Raw genomic sequence first — 16,520 nt, 5'->3', positions numbered from 1 at the left:
TGCCACTTTTCATGCACAGCCCTCTCCCATTCATCACCCTACCCTGGCAATCTCTCGTGGGTAGGCGTTTTTGGGCGATCACCGGGATCCCCCCTGTCGGGCCCATCATTGGCAGATAACGACTCCCAAAAGCTACTCACGATGCAAATCAATATATGTACTGCAAATTTCGTGATTTCGACTAATTCAAGCAATTTATGGTGGAAAACGACATACAATAGCAACCAAAGTTCTGTTGAAGAACACGCTCAAACTCCACGCCGTCGATCAGTCTACCTCATTCGCCAGGGGGGCCAAGCCAACCGTGTTGAAGCGATGCTCAGTCCCCTCACACATCTCTCCTCATCACGCGCCTACAGCCCACCCACCATCTGCTTCCCCTTCACAACAGGTTCCCTAACCATAATGTCAAGGGAGATATTCTTCTCACCACGCTGCAAATGAATCGTGCGGCGTTCCTCGAACAAAAACTTGCGGTAAATCGGCACGTTGACGACATTACTCGACTCGAGGTAGCAGGCCCTGCCCTCCCGGTCTGCCAGCTTGGTCACATGTTCGATGAGCTTCCTCGCATGGCCCTTGCCGCGCCCGCTGGTCCTGGTGCCAAGGTAGACGAGGTACCAGACTTCGTTTTCGCGCTCGTTCAACGTCATGTGCATGGTGTCGTGGAGGAGGGGCAGGAATTCGTCGAAGAAGCGGCGTTTGCCTTCGGGTGAGAGGCGGTAGTTGAGGCGCCACATGCCGCTGCGGAATATGGTCATGTAGTCGTCCATGTTCTGGCCCGGGGGCAGCCTGTTCGTAAAAACATCAGTCTGACCGAGTAATAGATGACAAAACAGATGTAGTGAAGGGGGAAAATCTACCACAGCGCCACGGCTTCAAAGTCCCCGACTGTCGTCACCAGTCCCTTGAGGATGTGAGCATACGTGATGTATTCGAGAATCTCCACATGCAGCGCCCACTTCTCCTCTGCAGACCAGTGCTCACGGTCAAGCACATCGATAAAGTACCGAGCCACATCGTCCTCAGCAAAAGCATCAGCCAGACAGGCAGCCGCTTGCTTGTACTCTGCCGCCGTGACCAGACGCACCCCGTCAGTCAGCGGAGGAACAGTAGTAGCAGCAGTAGCAGGCTCCTGCTTGAACATTCTGAAACTCGTAGGCACATCATTGACCAACAGCGCATTGGCCGACTTCAGGGCTGACTTCGATTCAACAAAGCCAACGCTGCAGGCCACGGGTGCGACAGGAGGGAATGACTTCGCCATGATTGCGGGTTGTGCTGTAAGCTTCTACTAGTATTCAAGTGTGATCTGCCGCTTCGTTTGATGATTGGGACAGTCGTATACGCCAGCGTGAAGGTTATTCGGTGTAGACGAGGCCGCAAGCCCGGAAGAAGAGGAAGAAGAAGATCAGTCACTTGAACGTGGGTTGGTGTTTTTCTTACGGCAGAAGAGAAGAAAAGACGTTCGAGTTCAAACAACACTACTCTTACCATTAGTCTGGTTTGCGCAGCATGGCAAAAAATTGGGCTGGGCTGGGCTGGGGCAGAAAGAGCCGTGACTCTCTCTCGAGTGCCTGCCATTGTATACCTTTTCGTTTTCGATGAACAACTACTATGTTCGGCCGGACGCGTACTATCTCCCGTGTGTACTTTAGAGAGCTGCGATCTCGAGACGGTTTCGACTCGAGAAGGGTAGCGTAGAGAAGTAAAGGCTTGACGTGAATCAACCGACATCAATAGGTGATGCTCGACAAGCGGCCTTAAGAAGGGTTTCAAGCGGTTACGACTGACGATCAATCGTCTCGTCAAATGTGCAGTATGTGCAGCTGGTTATCGATGTGCAGCCTCGTGCGTGGGTGGACCACAACGTGTGGTCGAGGAAGTATCGGGCCTGCTTTCGGACGCGCCGATGACTTGTCACAAGACCAGTGACAACACTGCTGTACGCCCGCTTGGCTTGAGCCCGTACGTCGAGAGGGGTTGCGTATCGTGTAGGATGAGAGTGTCTTGCTTTAGCGGGATGTACGTGTCGTGGGGGGCAGGCGGTAAAATCAGGGAATGCCGGTGCAGAGGAGGATGAGGAAAAGTGACGACAGAGGAGAAGGGAGATGAGGATGTTCGTCGAGGGGAGAACAAAGATGGGATACATATGTTGATATACTTCCACCCCAAACCTTGTCAATACCCCGAGCTATGCAGACAGAGGTGGAGTCCGTGGTAAGCTTGCAGCGGGAGCTATCCAGGTGACATTAGCTCGACCAGTTGAACGTTCACTGTTATCAACCTCCGGCGGTATTCAGCCTCACTTTTCGAGTGGAAGCCGCTCGACCTTACCATCACAGGTAGCTTGATGGGCCATCCAGATGCTTCTAGATGGTTGTCTTTACTGTAGATCCAAGCCTACGACGCTGTGTTCAGTGGGGAGTGCAGGGTGTGGCGCTCGTGTGAAAGTGTGGGGAGGTAGATGCTCGCTTGTACCTCCTACATTGGGTTAACCGCCGTCGCATTCGTTCCAACTAGACGTCGCTATCGGCAATCGCCTGAAATTTCTCCACGCAATGATTGATCGGATTCGACCTCCGCCAGTCGTCTATCAAATGATCGCCTCCCGCGTGACGATGTTGGTCATAGGAAGATAATGATAGTGAAGCGAGTATTGAAGGCGCGCTCGATAAGGAATTGAATGGTTGACAGTTGTATTAAGTCGCAACGATGGTATCTATTACTATGCATGAGCCAAATCAGCCTGCGCGTGTTGTATATCTTCCAGGCAATGCACACTATGAAGTTCTCTTTGTAAGGACTTTCTGATCATTCCTTCGCAAGTACAAGTGCTCGTCCTTGGATATCGAGGATGTCTTTTGCCATTTACATGCGTCGGATCTCCGTCTCGCCCATGTACTTCTCCAGGCCCGAATCAAGATGGTTCCACCACTCATACAGCATGCTCTCGCAGATGAGCTTGAACCACGGCGTGAACTTGAGCGACGGATCCTTGAACATGGTCTTCAAATCATCCTGGCTCACCCAACGCGAGTCACGGGCTTCGTTGGGGTTGACATTCAGATCAACATCGGCCTTGATGAACAGGATGTAGTCAACTATGGTGATATTAGTTCTGCACTTCAGTAGCCATTGCGTGTAGTCGAGACTCACTCTCATGCTCGCCCCACTTCCCGTCGCTGGGCGACTTGTAATGTATCCGCGTGAGGAACTTGAAGTCGTCAATAGGCACTTGCTCAGGCTTGATGCCCAGCTCGTGGTCCAACTTGCGCACCGCGGCGCGACGCACACCCTGTACCGACGCCTCGAGCCCGACGCCAGTCTCTCCAGGTATGCCGAGAGGGTGCGAGCAGCAAGTATTTGTCCACATATCGGGGAAAGTGATCTTCTCGGTCGCGCGCTGCTGGAGGAGAAGGCGGTTCTGCGAGTCGAAGAGGAAGACGGAGAAAGCGCGGTGGAGGAGTCCTCGGTCGATGTTCTCCATGAGGTGGCCTGCATCGTCTTTGTCAGTAACAGTTCGCATAGATAATATTCCATATCCTCCTTCATCATAGCTATATCCACAACAGTCCCCCTAACCACTCACAAAGTTTCTTCGTCGCACTCCCAATCGGCACATCGTCATTATCCAGCACAATGCACACCTCATCCATCAAGCGAATCTGCTCCTCATCATAACCCTGCAGCGCGCTATCACTGGTCGCCGAGTTATGCGCGCCCCCAATAAGCGTGGTGTTGACTTCGGGGAAGAGGCGCAGAACGTTCTCCGCCGTAATGACAGGCTGCTCAGTCACAGTCACAATGCTACTCATGGTTGCGACTCGGGCAGGAAAAGGGAAATCCAAGGGTCCAAGTGGTTCGTGGGAGAGGAATTCAAGGGCGGGCGTGGCAATGGATCGAGAGCGGCCATCGAACCCCTGGCTATCTTGGACCCTGGGTGAGCACGTGCGCTTGTTTAAACTCTTGCGTGCGGGGCGGACCTCCGCGGTGAGACAACGCCTGATCTTATCCAAGGCTGAGCGTAATGGCAGAAAATTTGACATTCGACGAGTCACACCTCACGTTTTACAATTACGAATACAAACACAATGTAGAGAGCAAAGCCTAATTTGATAGCACATTCGTCATTGTCATTCGACTCTACTCATAAACATCTAATAACGTCTATACATGCATTGATGAGTCGTTCGATTTTCATAAATCTGAGGTATCAGAACAGACCAAATGAGAAGAACTTTTTCCGTACTCGGAATATATGCAAACATGCTAAAAACCAAACACCCAAACTTTGTCAAAGGAAAGCCAACAAAACTCCAGGGTAGCCCCCATTCTACACTTAATTCGACCCCTCATGAGACTGTGACTGTCTTAGTCTTCTTGGAAGATGGCACTTCAGCTCCTGCATCCGCGGCAACATCTAATTGCCTCTTCTCCTTCTCGCCGCTGAGCTCCTTCTCAGCATCAATGAACTTCTGCTTCTCCTCGTCTGTCAGGCCTGGAAGAAGGGGAATCTCCTCCTTGGCGTGCAGGTTGTGGTAGTAACTGCGGATGATCGAGTCTGTGTCGTCGAGTGCAATCTTGCGGATATCGGCAATAGCCTTGATCTTGGTAGTGCACTCCTTGTACTGCGCGTCGGTCATCTTCAGTTCGAGCTGCTCAGCACGACTCTTGATAGCGTTCCAGCCCGTGAGTCTGCTAGCGAAGTGTACATATCGAGACATGCCGAAATCCTGGGGGTTGATGATCTCATACGTCGACGGGTTGTTGAGGATAGCCTTGGCGTGGATACCTGCCTTGTGGGTGAAGGCGCAGAACCCAGTGATGTAGTTGTTGAAGGGAATGTTCACCTCAACAAGGTCGGCAACGAGATCCTCGATGTCCTTGAGCTTCTTGATGTTGTACTTGCTGAGGACGTAATCGCGGTCCGCAACAATCATGCGAGCCATCAGGCCACCAAGAGGGGTGATACCGTTACGCTCACCAATGCCAAGGACTGAGGTGTCAATGTGAGTGGCACCAGCCTCCAGAGCACAGAAAGCGTTCGCAATAGCGCACCCAGAGTCATTGTGGAAATGTGTCTCGATGTCGCAGGAGACGACACCGCGGAGTGTCCGCACCAAGTCGTAGACCTGACGGGGAGATGCGCAGCCAACGGTATCAGCAATACCAACACGGTTGACACCAACCTTGTCGACAGCGCTGTAGATGGAGAGCAAGTCTACGAGGTCTGATCGGAACGAGTCCTCGGAGCTGAATCTGATCTCCTTGCCCTTGCTCTTGACAAACTCGATGACCTCGAGAGCGGTGTTCTTAATGTATGTCATGTCCTTGCCATGGCTGTGCTCGCGGAGGTAGCTCGATGTGCCGATAACGACATCGAGGCCGTCGACTCCAGTCTCGACTGCGATCTTGGCGTCCTCAAGATGGCATCGTACGTGGGTGAGGATCTTGGCTTTCAGCTGGCGGAGTGGTCAGCTAGGGCCCGCAAATAAACTCAACGCTGTGGACTTACGCCGAGCTTGCAGATGGCCTCGCAGTCCCGCCTCGACTGCTCGGATGCGGCAGGGCTAGTCAATTCAATGTCTGAAAGAGCGGTCAGTCATCCAATGCCGCGTGTAAAGTGCCATGGGGTGGAGCCGTACAGTCTACGCCAAAGTCGTCGAGCGCGCGAGCAATCTTGATCTTGGCCTCGAGGTCGAAGTAGGCATTGGCGAACTGCTCGCCTTCACGTAGTGTGCTCTCTGCAGGCAAATGTCAGCGAGCTTTCTTTCTTGCAATGAAAACTTCCGGGCGCAGCCGGCCCACATGCGTCTCCGATTGCGCTCAGCAGCTAGTATGACGTACCAATAATCTTGAAGCGGCTGACGTTGGAGAGGAAATCGCCTACGGGCGCGTATGGGCTCTTGTGGGAAAGGCGAGGGTTGTGCGAGGACTTGATGCCAGTGTAGCCATTGCGGTCGCCGTTGCTGTCGTTGGTGCTGCTGGAGCCATTCGCATTGCCATTGGTGCCATTGGTGCCATTGGCGGGCGCTGTGGCCGATTCGCAAGTCGCACACATATTTGCAGTTGGGAGAGGGTATGAGTGAGAATGTAGGAAGCTAAGTCGGTGGATGAAGGTGGAAGATATTTGAAGGGCCGATCTTTCTAGGTGAGTCAAAAAAGATCAATGTCAGTCAAAATTCTCGATGATGAAAGCAAAGTGGGCCGCGACCGGACCTCGAATCAATGTGGGGTTCGACGACCAACGAGAAGCTCATTCGTCATGCAGCCAAGCGGCATCAACTCCCCGCAACCAAGCTGCTGCTTGCCGTACCCCGAGGAGAAAATGCTGGCACATCTTGCTCGGCCGAGCAACAATCTGCCGGGGGTGTCGCTTCCACCGCCGTGCTCGCTTCGCCGTCCTGTACGAAAACTGCCACATCGCACGCGACACAAACACTCTGTCCATGTTTGACATCCTGCACGTCGGAACGACTCCTAGCCTTAGTGCATGCAATGCTGCGTAGCTCTGCGCTTTGTCTGAGCTGAGGGTGGAACGAGAGACTTGTCTAGCGGGAACGTAGTACACCACTATCGCTGTTCCCATACAGTAGTATATTTCGTTGTCTATTCTCGTAATATATTCGGCCCTCCGAGCAATCTGCGTGCCGCCGGTACTCTACAGTCTCGCCATATCGAAATCTTTCAGCCATCCTAAGTGACTCAGAGAGATTCACTTCCCTCCCCCCAACTTTCTCATCCGTCCACGCAAGCTTTCCCTCTATCCATCATCCGAAAGGTCTCGTTCTTACAATAACCCCGATACCTCGTGTTTCCCAAGTATGTAATTGTATAGCGGACTGTGCCGCAGAGACGGCTGCATGAGAGATTCTCTGAACGCGTTGTGTCCGTCTTTATATCTGGCATTCGTGCCTGTCTACGCGACGAGGGTATCAAAGGGTAGAAAGTCGAGACCAACGCCTGGATAGAAACAAAGCAAGGAGAGAGTCGTTACCACATCAAGCGCTTTACACGAGATACGACTTGTGAGCTCCACATCAAGTTACACAACAGCCGCCTTTTCCAGCAATCATCGCTTGCGAAGGAAACATATCGTAAGAGAATTCGTGAATTTCGTTCATCATGAATAAGGGTATCACTTCTCGACCGCTCCAATCCATAGCCAAACCAATCCAAAGCGCCCAAGCACCGTTGTCACGCGTCTATAAAACAACTCTAACCTGCCCAATATGAACACTCGAACCATGTCGACGGAACTACTCGGTGATTAGCTCCACATTCTCCGATAAATCAAGGTACAATGACTTCATGTAGTATGTGCTCATAAGAGTATTAAAGTTGTGCGTGTTTTGTCCTCATCGAGGTAACTCAGGGTTAAAAAGGTAATAATCATAGCGAGGGTGTGGTATGAGAGGGAGTAGGGCTTACCTCAAATGCTCTGCTCCATCTCGGTGATGTAGAGTTTGATATGACTCTCCATCTTCAGATACTCGTCGTGGGCGGCATGCACTTCGTTCTCGATGTTGTCCTTGAGTTCGGCCATCTTCTTCTCTGTCTGCTCGATGCGGACCCGTCGCCGCTCCATCTCGCGGCCCTTTTCGCCCCTCTCTTCCGCCAACTTGCTGTGTGTATCCTTTAGTTCTTCCATCCGCTGGCGAGCACGCTCTGCTTCTTCGTCTGCCTTGTTCTTCAACTTCCCTGTCCGCGCGTTGACGTTGCCCAATTGCTTCTGGAGTAGTCTTTCTTGCCGTTCGACATCGCGGACGTTGTTGCTTCGATCTGCGAGTGCGTCTCTATGTCTCGCTGCTTTTGACAATTCTTCTTCTTCCTTCGTAAGATCGGCTTGGACATCCGTCAGCAGGCGGGTACAGGAAGTAACATCGCTCGCTACGACGCCGAACGAATCAGTTGAAGTCTGCAGAGCGCGAGCACGACGGTCCAATGAGTCGATTTGTGTTTTGTCAGCTCCGAGGCGGTCGTTGGAATCGCGCAGCGAGTCCTCTAGCGCTGTAGGGCTCTGCTGTGTATACGGTCTTAACTTTAGCACTTCACGTTGAACATTCTCTTTGTTCTCCACTTTGTGTTGCAGCAGCTCCTTGAGTCGGCTTTGCTCAGCCCGTGCTCGCTCAAGCTTTTCTGCAACCGCCTCCTGACCCCGCTTGAGCTCCAGAAGCCTGTTCTTCAGCTCGTTGTTGCGCTTCTCCTTCTCTTGCATGAGCCTTTGGGTGGCTGCGCGGTTGCGCTCCAGATCGGCGAGCTGCTGCTCTTTTGCTTGCTTGTCGTCGTATAGCTGCTCGATTCGAAGCTTAGTGCGCTCTGCTTTGTTGAAGTGCTCGTCGATGACCTCGGTTTGTGATTCACGGAAGCGAATGAAATTGATCATGTAAGAAAGGATCTTGATAAGACGCCCGTGTGTCGGCTTATAGAGGTCGTTGAAAGTGAAGTCATGGATACCGCACTACCGCTGTTAGCCTTGTTGCTCCTCACTATTCATGCACATGTTTCTGAGCATGAGGGGCGACAATGCGCACCTCGCGCAGTAGCTTCCTTAATATCACGAAGAAGGCCATCAGGTCTCGCGTATCGCTTGTGTAAAGCCTTTCTGCGTCGTCTCCGCACAAGTCTTCTGCAGCGGCACGCATCGCTGGCGCAACAACCTCGCGTGTTGTGTTCATCAACAGCTCGGCTAGCCATTCAAACACCTTCTGGATGATTTGCGGGTTGGGTTTCTGGAGGTCTGCGACGCTGAAGTTGATGCCAATATCTGTGATGCAACCGGCGATCTCTGCATCGGGCTACTTACATTAGCATGGTATATGTCAGAGAGGGGTGAGGCGCATACCAGATTCATGAAAGTATCTTGCTCGACGGCCGCTGGCGGGCGCTGATTGTGTGACGTGGTGCGCATAGTGCTCATGCGCGGATTGTACGACATGTTGAAAGACTACAGCGAGTGCAAGTTAATCGGGGTGATCGGTAGTATGGCGTTGGGGTGCTGTCTTGCGGTGTGGTCGTGGTGTTTCTGGCGTGTTTGTTTACGCGGAGCGCCTTACTAAGCTTCCGTCGCTCCTACCAACCAGCTCATGATCATATCAATCGTTCACCACGTCCATCTTCTGACTTTTGCGACAATACACAACAGAGTTTCAAGATTGCATAGACGTGGTGTACCTTCAGAGATCTATCTATGGATATGAGAGAGTGTTTTCCTGATGTGGAGGCCTTGACATATCAATCATAGGCTCTGTCTCGACCCGAATACGCAGGTCACGGGGTGCCAAATGCTGGAGAAGGTATGCAACTGTAGATGAACTAGTTCTGCGTCGTACAAAAATCAATACAGATGTGCGCCACGGATCGACGTGCATATAAACGTATCGTGAACCCGTTGGCCATCTAGCATAGCTCGACCTCGCGTGCCCATGTCCTCGCTACGATGCACTTACATGCAACCCCGTTGTCGTGGCTGCTGCGGTGTAAATGTGTACAGTTCTAATTGCGTTGTCGAAGAGCATGCCCAATCAATATATGGAGATCCACTGTTGGTCGTGCAACGTAACGTTTGATCGACATGTCTTGTTGTGGGTCAATATTCGCGTTTGGCACTTCCAGAATGTCCCGGACTTCTCCCAAACTCTTTTGCGGCACTCGCTACTATTACAAAATTGGAGGGCTTGTTATGGATGTTCTGATGAAAGGTCTCGATGCATCAGGAGAGCTGCACCATTAAGATCCCGGGTAATAGACGTTCAACTTGCGGGAGTCAGCTAGTCATGCCGGATGCGCGGAGAGAGAAAGAGAAAAAATTGGCGGTTTAGTCCACAAAAGTCAGACTCGAGGGTGGCTCTCGATTACATAACAGTTGTAGTTCGTGGCAACTAACCATACTCTCCAGACAGGCGTGCTAGTACCGTGCTACTAAAGTAGAATTATCGTCGAGCTTCGTCTGACGCAATCGTCACACGTGCTGTAGTTCAAAGGTAGGTTGACGTGCTTTGTAGATGCGTGCATTGACAACGACAGCTGACAGACTGACATGCTTGGCCTCAGGCAGCGTGTGCCCAATACAGCTCTGCGACTGAAACAGCCAAACGCCATGCATGATGTGCTGCACGGGTATAAGGGCAGGGCTCTCGACACGAGGAGTCAGAACAAAAGTGGACCATTAGTATTTATTCCGTGTTGGACGTATCTGTGATAAGCAAGCACGCGTTTCGTAGCGGCGACATGCATGCTCGAGCCCCGGGTACCTGAACTCGACGACTGGGAATGGTAGAAGGATTGGGGCGTGAGCACATCATTGGAGGGGGAGGGCTCCATTGTAATGAGTAGGCATTCCCCTCGGCCTGGCTAGCGTTCGCAGCGCAGCTTCCCGTGGCAGCGTAGCCGACGTGGCTCTCCACAGGCTGGGTAGGGTGCAATATTGGCATCACGAAGGTGCAGTTGCAGTGCAGCACAATCTCCGGGCTCGACGGCTCTGATGTCACATGCGCACGACTGGGAAAAAGCAGCTGGCCACGAGCGATCGAGCGGCGGAGAAGGCTGGTCGAGAAATTGAACGGTGGTGGCGGAGATTCGCAGTTCTGGCGAACTGGTCGACATCGGGGCATGATTGGCACAGGCATTGATGACCACGGCCATCATGGGACCCAGGGTGGCCACGGTGACGAGCAGCCGTCTGCGGCCTAGGGCAGACCGGGCAGCGGGCGTGCAACGTCTGGCGCCGCAGCGCGTTGTTTGGCTGTGGATGGCGTGTGGTTGCGAGCCGGGCTGGGCTGGGTGCAGTGGGTGCAGCGCGGGCAGACACACACCTCGCCTCGACCTGCGTTTCTTTTGCAGGGCCGGGGCGGCAGACGTCAGGGCGCACCAGCGCAGCGTTTAAAGCAGCGCTCGCCGGGGCGTGTGCAGGGAGTGGCACCGAGCGACGACACATTTCCCCGAGCGAGCAGCAGAGTATTTCTGGCGTGGGGCACTTTGTCGTCACAGCAGGCCGAGCCCGTTCCATGGCCAGAGAGAGCGCGGTCCCTTACATCACGCACGCCGTCTGCGCATCCGCCTCCCCGCCCCCGTCCGCGTCCCTGTCACCTCTCTTACACTCGTCCACGTTCCCTCGACACGCCAACATTTCAGGAGACCCCTCGCCGCCAAGCCCCTGCACTGCCAGCCTGCCCTGCCCGACGGACGCCGCGCGCACCATGCAGCACCTCGACGACGGCTGCCCATCCGACGACCGCACATAGCCAGCCCGCCCTCCGCCGCGAGCACCGCACACGTCGGTGGCAGCGAGCAGCGACCATCCATGGCGTGGCCGTTTGGGCGCAGAGCCGGCAAGGCCGCTAAGGCCAAAGAGGTCCGAGCCGCCGCGGTTACAGACAGCACGCCGCCTGTCGCAGCCCGCTCGCACACGACTCACCGCACCCACGTCCCGCGCCGGGGGTCGCGCGAATCGACGGGCTCGCTTGCCGACGTGGAGAAGGGCTCCGTCGCCACTGCCTTTGCCAAAGAGACGCGCCGCCCGCCCTCCAGCCCCGACGACACCACGGCCCTGCCCCAGCGACGCCGCCTCGAGCAGAGCCCGCACCTGCGCCCCGTGACCCAGGACCACGCCGGCATCCCCTACAACTTCCACTCGCCCTCGCACACGAGCCTGCCCACCGCCCGCGAGCGAGGCAAGCTGCAGCGGCCCCAGTCGCTGCGCGCCCGCGACAACAGCATCATGCGCCGCATGTCGAGCCGCCGCCGCCGCGACCACGACCACGTGCGCGAGGAGGAGATCCGCGCCATGGTGCTGCCCATGCCCCAGAAGCGCCCCGCCGCCCACTCCGGCGCCGTGCTGCGTCGCGACAGCAAGAAGGTCAAGGGCGCCCTGAACCACCGCCTCGAGCGCCCCACGTCGACCATCACCCTGCCGCTCGAGGACTCGATCCACTCGTCCATGTCGGGCCACTCCGAGATCCGCGCCTTCCGCGTCAGCGCCTTCGACATGTTCTCGCCCAGGCCCACCGTCCGCCTGTCCATCAGCCCGCAGTACTACTACAAGGGCGAGCGCAAGTCGCCACACACCGACCAGGACAGCCCCGAGCCGCGGAGAGGGCGGCGGCCCCTGAGCAGCGACGAGGACACGGCCCTGAAGCGGACGAGCAGGATCGACGACCTGGCCGACACCCTCGACGCGGGAGCCCTGCGCGAGATCCTGGAGAGAGACAAGCGGCGCAGAGACCAGAAGGTCCGCGCCGAGCAGGAGCGTCTGCGGCGCCGGCTGGAGCGACGAGCAGAGAAGCAGAAGACTGCAGAAGCAGCGCCAGTCGGGCTGGGCGTGGGGAAGGAGACGTCAACGCCCATGGAGGACGTCCGCCCATCAACGCCACAGCAGCCACACAGACTGCAGACACTGCCCGTGACGCCCAGAGCAAACGACAACAGCCAACTCCCCACGCCACTAGACAGCCCCGTCGAGGAGCCCGTAGTTTCTGATGCCCGGGCTATCCGCTATTCCCGTGGCAGCGTTTTCTCAGCCACGCACAAGCGCGGGCCCTCGAACATCTCCGAGCTGCCAGAGCTGCTCTCGGAGATGATTGCTGCAGACACCATAGAGGGCCCTGAGAACCAAGACCCCGCACTTCATCCCGTTGTCACCGCGGATACGACTGCTTCCAAACGAGGCTCCAGCCGCCGAAGCAGCAGCTTAGACAGGATACGCCTAGGCGTCTTCGCTTCCATCTTCCGCCGGGGAAAACGCAATTCCCAGGACCGAGTGCAAACTACCCCATCTGAGATCTCCTTCTCAAACACCTCACGCGAGTCCATGTCTCGCCAACCGCTTCCTGCTCACTTGGTCGGAACTGTCACCACCCCAATCCAGATACGTCGACCGTCCAGTGTTCCTCGACGCACAATGTCCAAGTTCCGGGAAGACTTGCCCGAATTTCCCCTTTCACCACCCGATTCGCGGGTACAGTCTCCAGACGTTCCGTCCACCAGTCTCATCGCGGCTCGCCGCAGAAACCGACACCCAATGGATATCCGAGTGGAGTCGGTGAGCTCAAGCGCTGGTGCTCGATCCGACTCCCCCGTCAGTCCAGGAGCACCGCCTCGCCACACGATGTCACAGTCGCTCGCATCCGTCGACTCTGAGGGCTCATGGCTTTCTGGCAAGCCATTGAAACGGGCGTCAAACAAATCACAGATGCGCTCCAGCATTGGCTCATCAGCCGTGCAACGAAACGAAGAGTTTGGCAACTCATACGAAGAGCTTGGCATGTCAGACGACGAGTACTTCAAGAGACTCAATCCACATCCAGATGAGGGGCACAGATCTGCGCACTCAAGTGGCATTCTTAGAAACAAAGCAAGCAGCACTGCCATGGCTACACTTGATGCCGCTGCTGAGTCTGACGAGGAAGGGGTACAACCCACATCTGTTCCGAGACGATCCCAAGAGGGGGATATCTTTCAAAGCACTGTTGGTCGCCAACCCACTATCATAAACCACCCGCCTCGCGTTAAATCGACACAAGGCCTATTGAGCTACTATCTCAACGACATGCCGTCTCCCGACGAGACTCCCCCCGACACCGCGGACGGGGAACCAGATTCGCCCGTATCGGACAACGAACCGGCTATGGTGCAGCGTGCAAAGAGTGTTGATCTCGGCAAGCACCACGTACGACACCTCAGTGCAGGCTCGGCTAAGCTTTTGGATATTCAAAAGCGATCGAGTACACCCTCACACACCAGGCTGTCTGAACAGAACTGAGAGTTCTATTATCGGACGATGAGATGTGGTCCAGGATTATCTTGCTTACTTGCCGAACGTTCCATTCATTTACCTTTTCCTTTGTACTCTGTCTGTTTTAATAGCTGTTTCCCTCACCATAGTCACTCCTTCATATTTCCTTGTGTATCTTGTGTTTAGTTTGGCAAGTCTGCAGTTCCCGAACCACTCTCATCGTCTCGGAGACCATTTGCTGGGTCTTCCGTAGTATTGGCTGGTCTTTGTTTGGAAAAGACCATGCAAGCAAGGCGTTTACGGGATTCTATTGTTTTGGCCTTGATACCACATGTAATTGTATACTGGCGGCAGGTCGCCATTTTCGCGATATATCCCATTTTTCCTAGCTGGCGATCTCAAGCTGGCTTTTGGGAGACGGTCATGGACAGACCGGGATACACGGCCCTTGGGGCCTGTGTAGATGGCTTTTGGCCGGCATGTGATAGACCTTGGAAGTATTGTTTTTTAATCATTCGGGATCCGGCCGCTTTGTCGGGATCGCCGCTGTAGTATAAATCTAGCTGTATTGATGGCGTCGCCATTTGGGATTGGAGACTAGAGTTTGTGAAGCTCGTCCTAATTTACACGTTCGCTGAAGATGTTTGTCGTGCCATTAATGTGTATGTCTGCTAGTCACTGCAACGTTTAGATAGCCACCGTGTCAAGCACAATACACGGACACACTGTTCACTAGTTCTGGACTTGACTTGGTACCGTGGGGTTCTGCTCGATAAGTTTACCACTTAGATGCTTGGCATTCACTTCTGCAGCAGCACCACTGTATAACACTTCATTGTTTTCTTCTCGAAGATAAATGATGAGACTCTCATACTGAGCAGAATTCTACGGTATCCAAGGTCGGAGGAAGGGATACCTATGGTGTGGTTGTTTTGCCAGGCTGACTCGCGACTTGGGAATGTTAAGGGTCCCTTCCTTTCTCAGACCTAGCGTAGCACGTCATCATCGATTGCCCCTCAACAGCATGCCTAATCTAGCCCACCTGCGGATTTATCATCCCGCAGATATCACACCCTAGAAGACCCCTTCGATCAGCCTTCACAAACTCACAACCATACACTCAGAACACTGTAAGTAAGCCTTCTCTACGCTTCTTCGCCCGTCCTTTGTCATCTCGCGATTCGGCACCTCTTCGCCTTGCGCATGAACTTTGCACCTTTGCCGAGTCTTATCACTAGCATAAGCACGTCACCTTCCGCAAAATTGTAATCGACGCAGGCATTGGTGTCCAGTCGGTTCCATCGGCCAAGCCTTTGAAATCATACAACCTTCCTGTCTTACTTTTGTTTCGCTCAACATATATCATGTTTGCGCCGTCGACATTCAGATTCACTAGAACACTGCTTACATCTGCGCGACTACAAACAGCTTCCATCAACCCAACAACTACCGCAAACCTCTACCGCCCTCTCTTCACTCCCAGGTTTTTCTCAAACACAAGCAAAATGGGCCACGAAGGTGTACACAACCTCCAGACGTGAGTCTCCTCTGCCCGCGACACACCCCAAGGGACGGGTGACGTCACGTCACGTATCTCCGAGTAGCTAGCTGACAAAGATGCGCAATACAGCAAGTCGGCTTTCGACGCGGCTCTGGAGGAGAAGGGTCTGTTGATCGTTGACTGCTTCGCGACCTGGTGCGGACCCTGCAAGGTCATCGCTCCCGTAATCGTCAAGTAAGTTTCTGCATTGCCAATCGCAATCATCGCAAGGCTGATACCTCTCAGGTACGCCTCCGCTTTCTCCAACGCGCGCTTCTACAAGCTCGACGTCGATGAGGTCCCCGATGTCGCACAAGAGCTCGGCATCCGCGCTATGCCCACCTTCCTCCTCTTCAAGGACGGCGTGAGGGTTCAGGAGGTCGTGGGCGCTAACCCCTCAGCCCTCGAGGCCGCCATCAAGAAACACTACGACGAGTAGATTGCTGTCCGCGCGCATAGACTATCTCACTCGGCATAATGGTGTTGGCTGTGGAAGCGAGTTTGGAAATGGCATCTTGCAGGCAGTTGGTCCTGAGTGGTCGGGGCAGAGTGCATAGGGTGGGACATTTGGCAGCCCAGATATCTTGATACCATCCTTGAAATGACATGTCCTGCTACAAACTCTGATGTCGTTGTAAAGTTTTTTTGTTTTAAACCTGGTGAGGCTGACTGTATGTGAAGGATTGCTTATAAATGCAGGTATTTGACTTGGACATAGATCGGCTTTACAAACTCCAAAAGCCGACCAAGAGCAACGACGACGAAGTAGCAGAGCTGGTATCGGATGCCGCCCAAATACATAAATTTTAAACACAAAAGCCAGGATTGAACCAGTTCGAATAAGGAAATTCATCAGCAACGAAACAAAACATCAGATTGCCAACACTTTACATCGACATGCCGACTGTTAATATCCATGAGAATCCATCCCGTCTCGTGAGAACGTCAAAGTACTCAGGTAGGCATGGATGAATACGCGTATCCCGACATGAGGGTCTTGAATATACAACGATGGCATAGTGCTTCACGCATCAACCCACTCCAAAACTTCCCTCGCACGCCCTCCTACTCAACCCACAACAACCCTGAACACAACCCTCCTCAATCCTCCTCAACCTCACATCATCCTCTGAACCGCCACCCACCTTCTCCACGCGCACACAGTGACGAATTTGCTACGAGAAATATAATGTGACTCAAAATGATAGTGGGAGATGAGAGAGTGAAGGTTTACGCTTTGGGGAG

The 16,520-nt window shown here is 54.0% G+C and overlaps 8 protein-coding genes across 8 annotated transcripts; 3 read left to right on the top strand and 5 right to left on the bottom strand.

Moving 5' to 3' along the window:
• Window positions 1-353: 353 nt before the first annotated feature.
• On the bottom strand, window positions 354-1,267 carry P153DRAFT_376006 (uncharacterized protein; the record flags this gene model as incomplete). The annotated part of the gene is made up of 2 exons (XM_033669621.1): window positions 354-792; window positions 864-1,267. The coding sequence occupies 2 exons, from the start codon at window positions 1,265-1,267 to the stop codon at window positions 354-356; spliced, it is 843 nt and encodes a 280-aa protein (XP_033523962.1).
• Window positions 1,268-2,515: 1,248 nt separating this feature from the next.
• P153DRAFT_340559 (isopentenyl-diphosphate delta isomeras-like protein 1) lies at window positions 2,516-3,818 on the bottom strand (the record flags this gene model as incomplete). The annotated part of the gene is made up of 3 exons (XM_033665880.1): window positions 2,516-3,104; window positions 3,160-3,498; window positions 3,593-3,818. 3 exons carry the CDS (start codon window positions 3,816-3,818, stop codon window positions 2,872-2,874), a joined length of 798 nt encoding a protein of 265 aa, XP_033523961.1. The 3' UTR covers window positions 2,516-2,871.
• A 537-nt stretch (window positions 3,819-4,355) lies between these two features.
• On the bottom strand, window positions 4,356-6,064 carry P153DRAFT_431501 (homocitrate synthase; the record flags this gene model as incomplete). The annotated part of the gene is made up of 4 exons (XM_033672910.1): window positions 4,356-5,465; window positions 5,519-5,589; window positions 5,649-5,747; window positions 5,851-6,064. The coding sequence occupies 4 exons, from the start codon at window positions 6,062-6,064 to the stop codon at window positions 4,356-4,358; spliced, it is 1,494 nt and encodes a 497-aa protein (XP_033523960.1).
• Window positions 6,065-7,435: 1,371 nt separating this feature from the next.
• P153DRAFT_291196 (kinetochore protein nuf2) lies at window positions 7,436-8,941 on the bottom strand (the record flags this gene model as incomplete). The annotated part of the gene is made up of 3 exons (XM_033663758.1): window positions 7,436-8,464; window positions 8,538-8,801; window positions 8,849-8,941. 3 exons carry the CDS (start codon window positions 8,939-8,941, stop codon window positions 7,436-7,438), a joined length of 1,386 nt encoding a protein of 461 aa, XP_033523959.1.
• Window positions 8,942-10,168: 1,227 nt separating this feature from the next.
• On the bottom strand, window positions 10,169-11,097 carry P153DRAFT_21844 (uncharacterized protein). Its single transcript, XM_033662606.1, has one exon. The coding sequence runs from the start codon at window positions 11,009-11,011 to the stop codon at window positions 10,490-10,492; it is 522 nt and encodes a 173-aa protein (XP_033523958.1). The 5' UTR covers window positions 11,012-11,097; the 3' UTR covers window positions 10,169-10,489.
• Window position 11,098: 1 nt separating this feature from the next.
• P153DRAFT_21891 (uncharacterized protein) lies at window positions 11,099-13,890 on the top strand. Its single transcript, XM_033662609.1, has 2 exons — window positions 11,099-13,354; window positions 13,406-13,890. Exons 1-2 carry the CDS (start codon window positions 11,306-11,308, stop codon window positions 13,760-13,762), a joined length of 2,406 nt encoding a protein of 801 aa, XP_033523957.1. The 5' UTR covers window positions 11,099-11,305; the 3' UTR covers window positions 13,763-13,890.
• P153DRAFT_21837 (uncharacterized protein) lies at window positions 13,891-14,377 on the top strand. Its single transcript, XM_033662605.1, has one exon. The coding sequence runs from the start codon at window positions 14,018-14,020 to the stop codon at window positions 14,285-14,287; it is 270 nt and encodes an 89-aa protein (XP_033523956.1). The 5' UTR covers window positions 13,891-14,017; the 3' UTR covers window positions 14,288-14,377.
• Window positions 14,378-14,807: 430 nt separating this feature from the next.
• P153DRAFT_366955 (putative thioredoxin) lies at window positions 14,808-16,071 on the top strand. Its single transcript, XM_033668161.1, has 4 exons — window positions 14,808-14,865; window positions 15,164-15,272; window positions 15,366-15,470; window positions 15,522-16,071. The coding sequence occupies exons 2-4, from the start codon at window positions 15,241-15,243 to the stop codon at window positions 15,712-15,714; spliced, it is 330 nt and encodes a 109-aa protein (XP_033523955.1). The 5' UTR covers window positions 14,808-14,865; window positions 15,164-15,240; the 3' UTR covers window positions 15,715-16,071.
• Window positions 16,072-16,520: the final 449 nt, after the last annotated feature.

The sequence above is a fragment of the Dothidotthia symphoricarpi genome (genome assembly GCF_010015815.1).
Source record: "Dothidotthia symphoricarpi CBS 119687 unplaced genomic scaffold P153scaffold_10, whole genome shotgun sequence".
Classification (NCBI taxonomy): Eukaryota; Fungi; Ascomycota; class Dothideomycetes; order Pleosporales; family Dothidotthiaceae; genus Dothidotthia; species Dothidotthia symphoricarpi.
Note: the sequence above shows the minus strand (reverse complement) of the source record. Positions and strands in the feature narration are given on the sequence as shown.

What these genes read in the sequence shown, in the direction of transcription:
- P153DRAFT_21844 (XM_033662606.1), bottom strand. Translation starts at nt 11,011, where the DNA reads ATGGAACGGGCTCGGCCTGCTGTGACGACAAAGTGCCCCACGCCAGAA.
- P153DRAFT_21837 (XM_033662605.1), top strand. Translation starts at nt 14,018, where the DNA reads ATGCAAGCAAGGCGTTTACGGGATTCTATTGTTTTGGCCTTGATACCA.
- P153DRAFT_21891 (XM_033662609.1), top strand. Translation starts at nt 11,306, where the DNA reads ATGGCGTGGCCGTTTGGGCGCAGAGCCGGCAAGGCCGCTAAGGCCAAA. An exon ending in GTGGCATTCTTAGAAACAAA is followed by an intron (nt 13,355 to 13,405) that starts GCAAGCAGCACT and finishes GAGTCTGACGAG; the next exon opens with GAAGGGGTACAACCCACATC.
- P153DRAFT_366955 (XM_033668161.1), top strand. Translation starts at nt 15,241, where the DNA reads ATGGGCCACGAAGGTGTACACAACCTCCAGAC. An exon ending in GGTGTACACAACCTCCAGAC is followed by an intron (nt 15,273 to 15,365) that starts GTGAGTCTCCTC and finishes TGCGCAATACAG; the next exon opens with CAAGTCGGCTTTCGACGCGG. An exon ending in ATCGCTCCCGTAATCGTCAA is followed by an intron (nt 15,471 to 15,521) that starts GTAAGTTTCTGC and finishes GATACCTCTCAG; the next exon opens with GTACGCCTCCGCTTTCTCCA.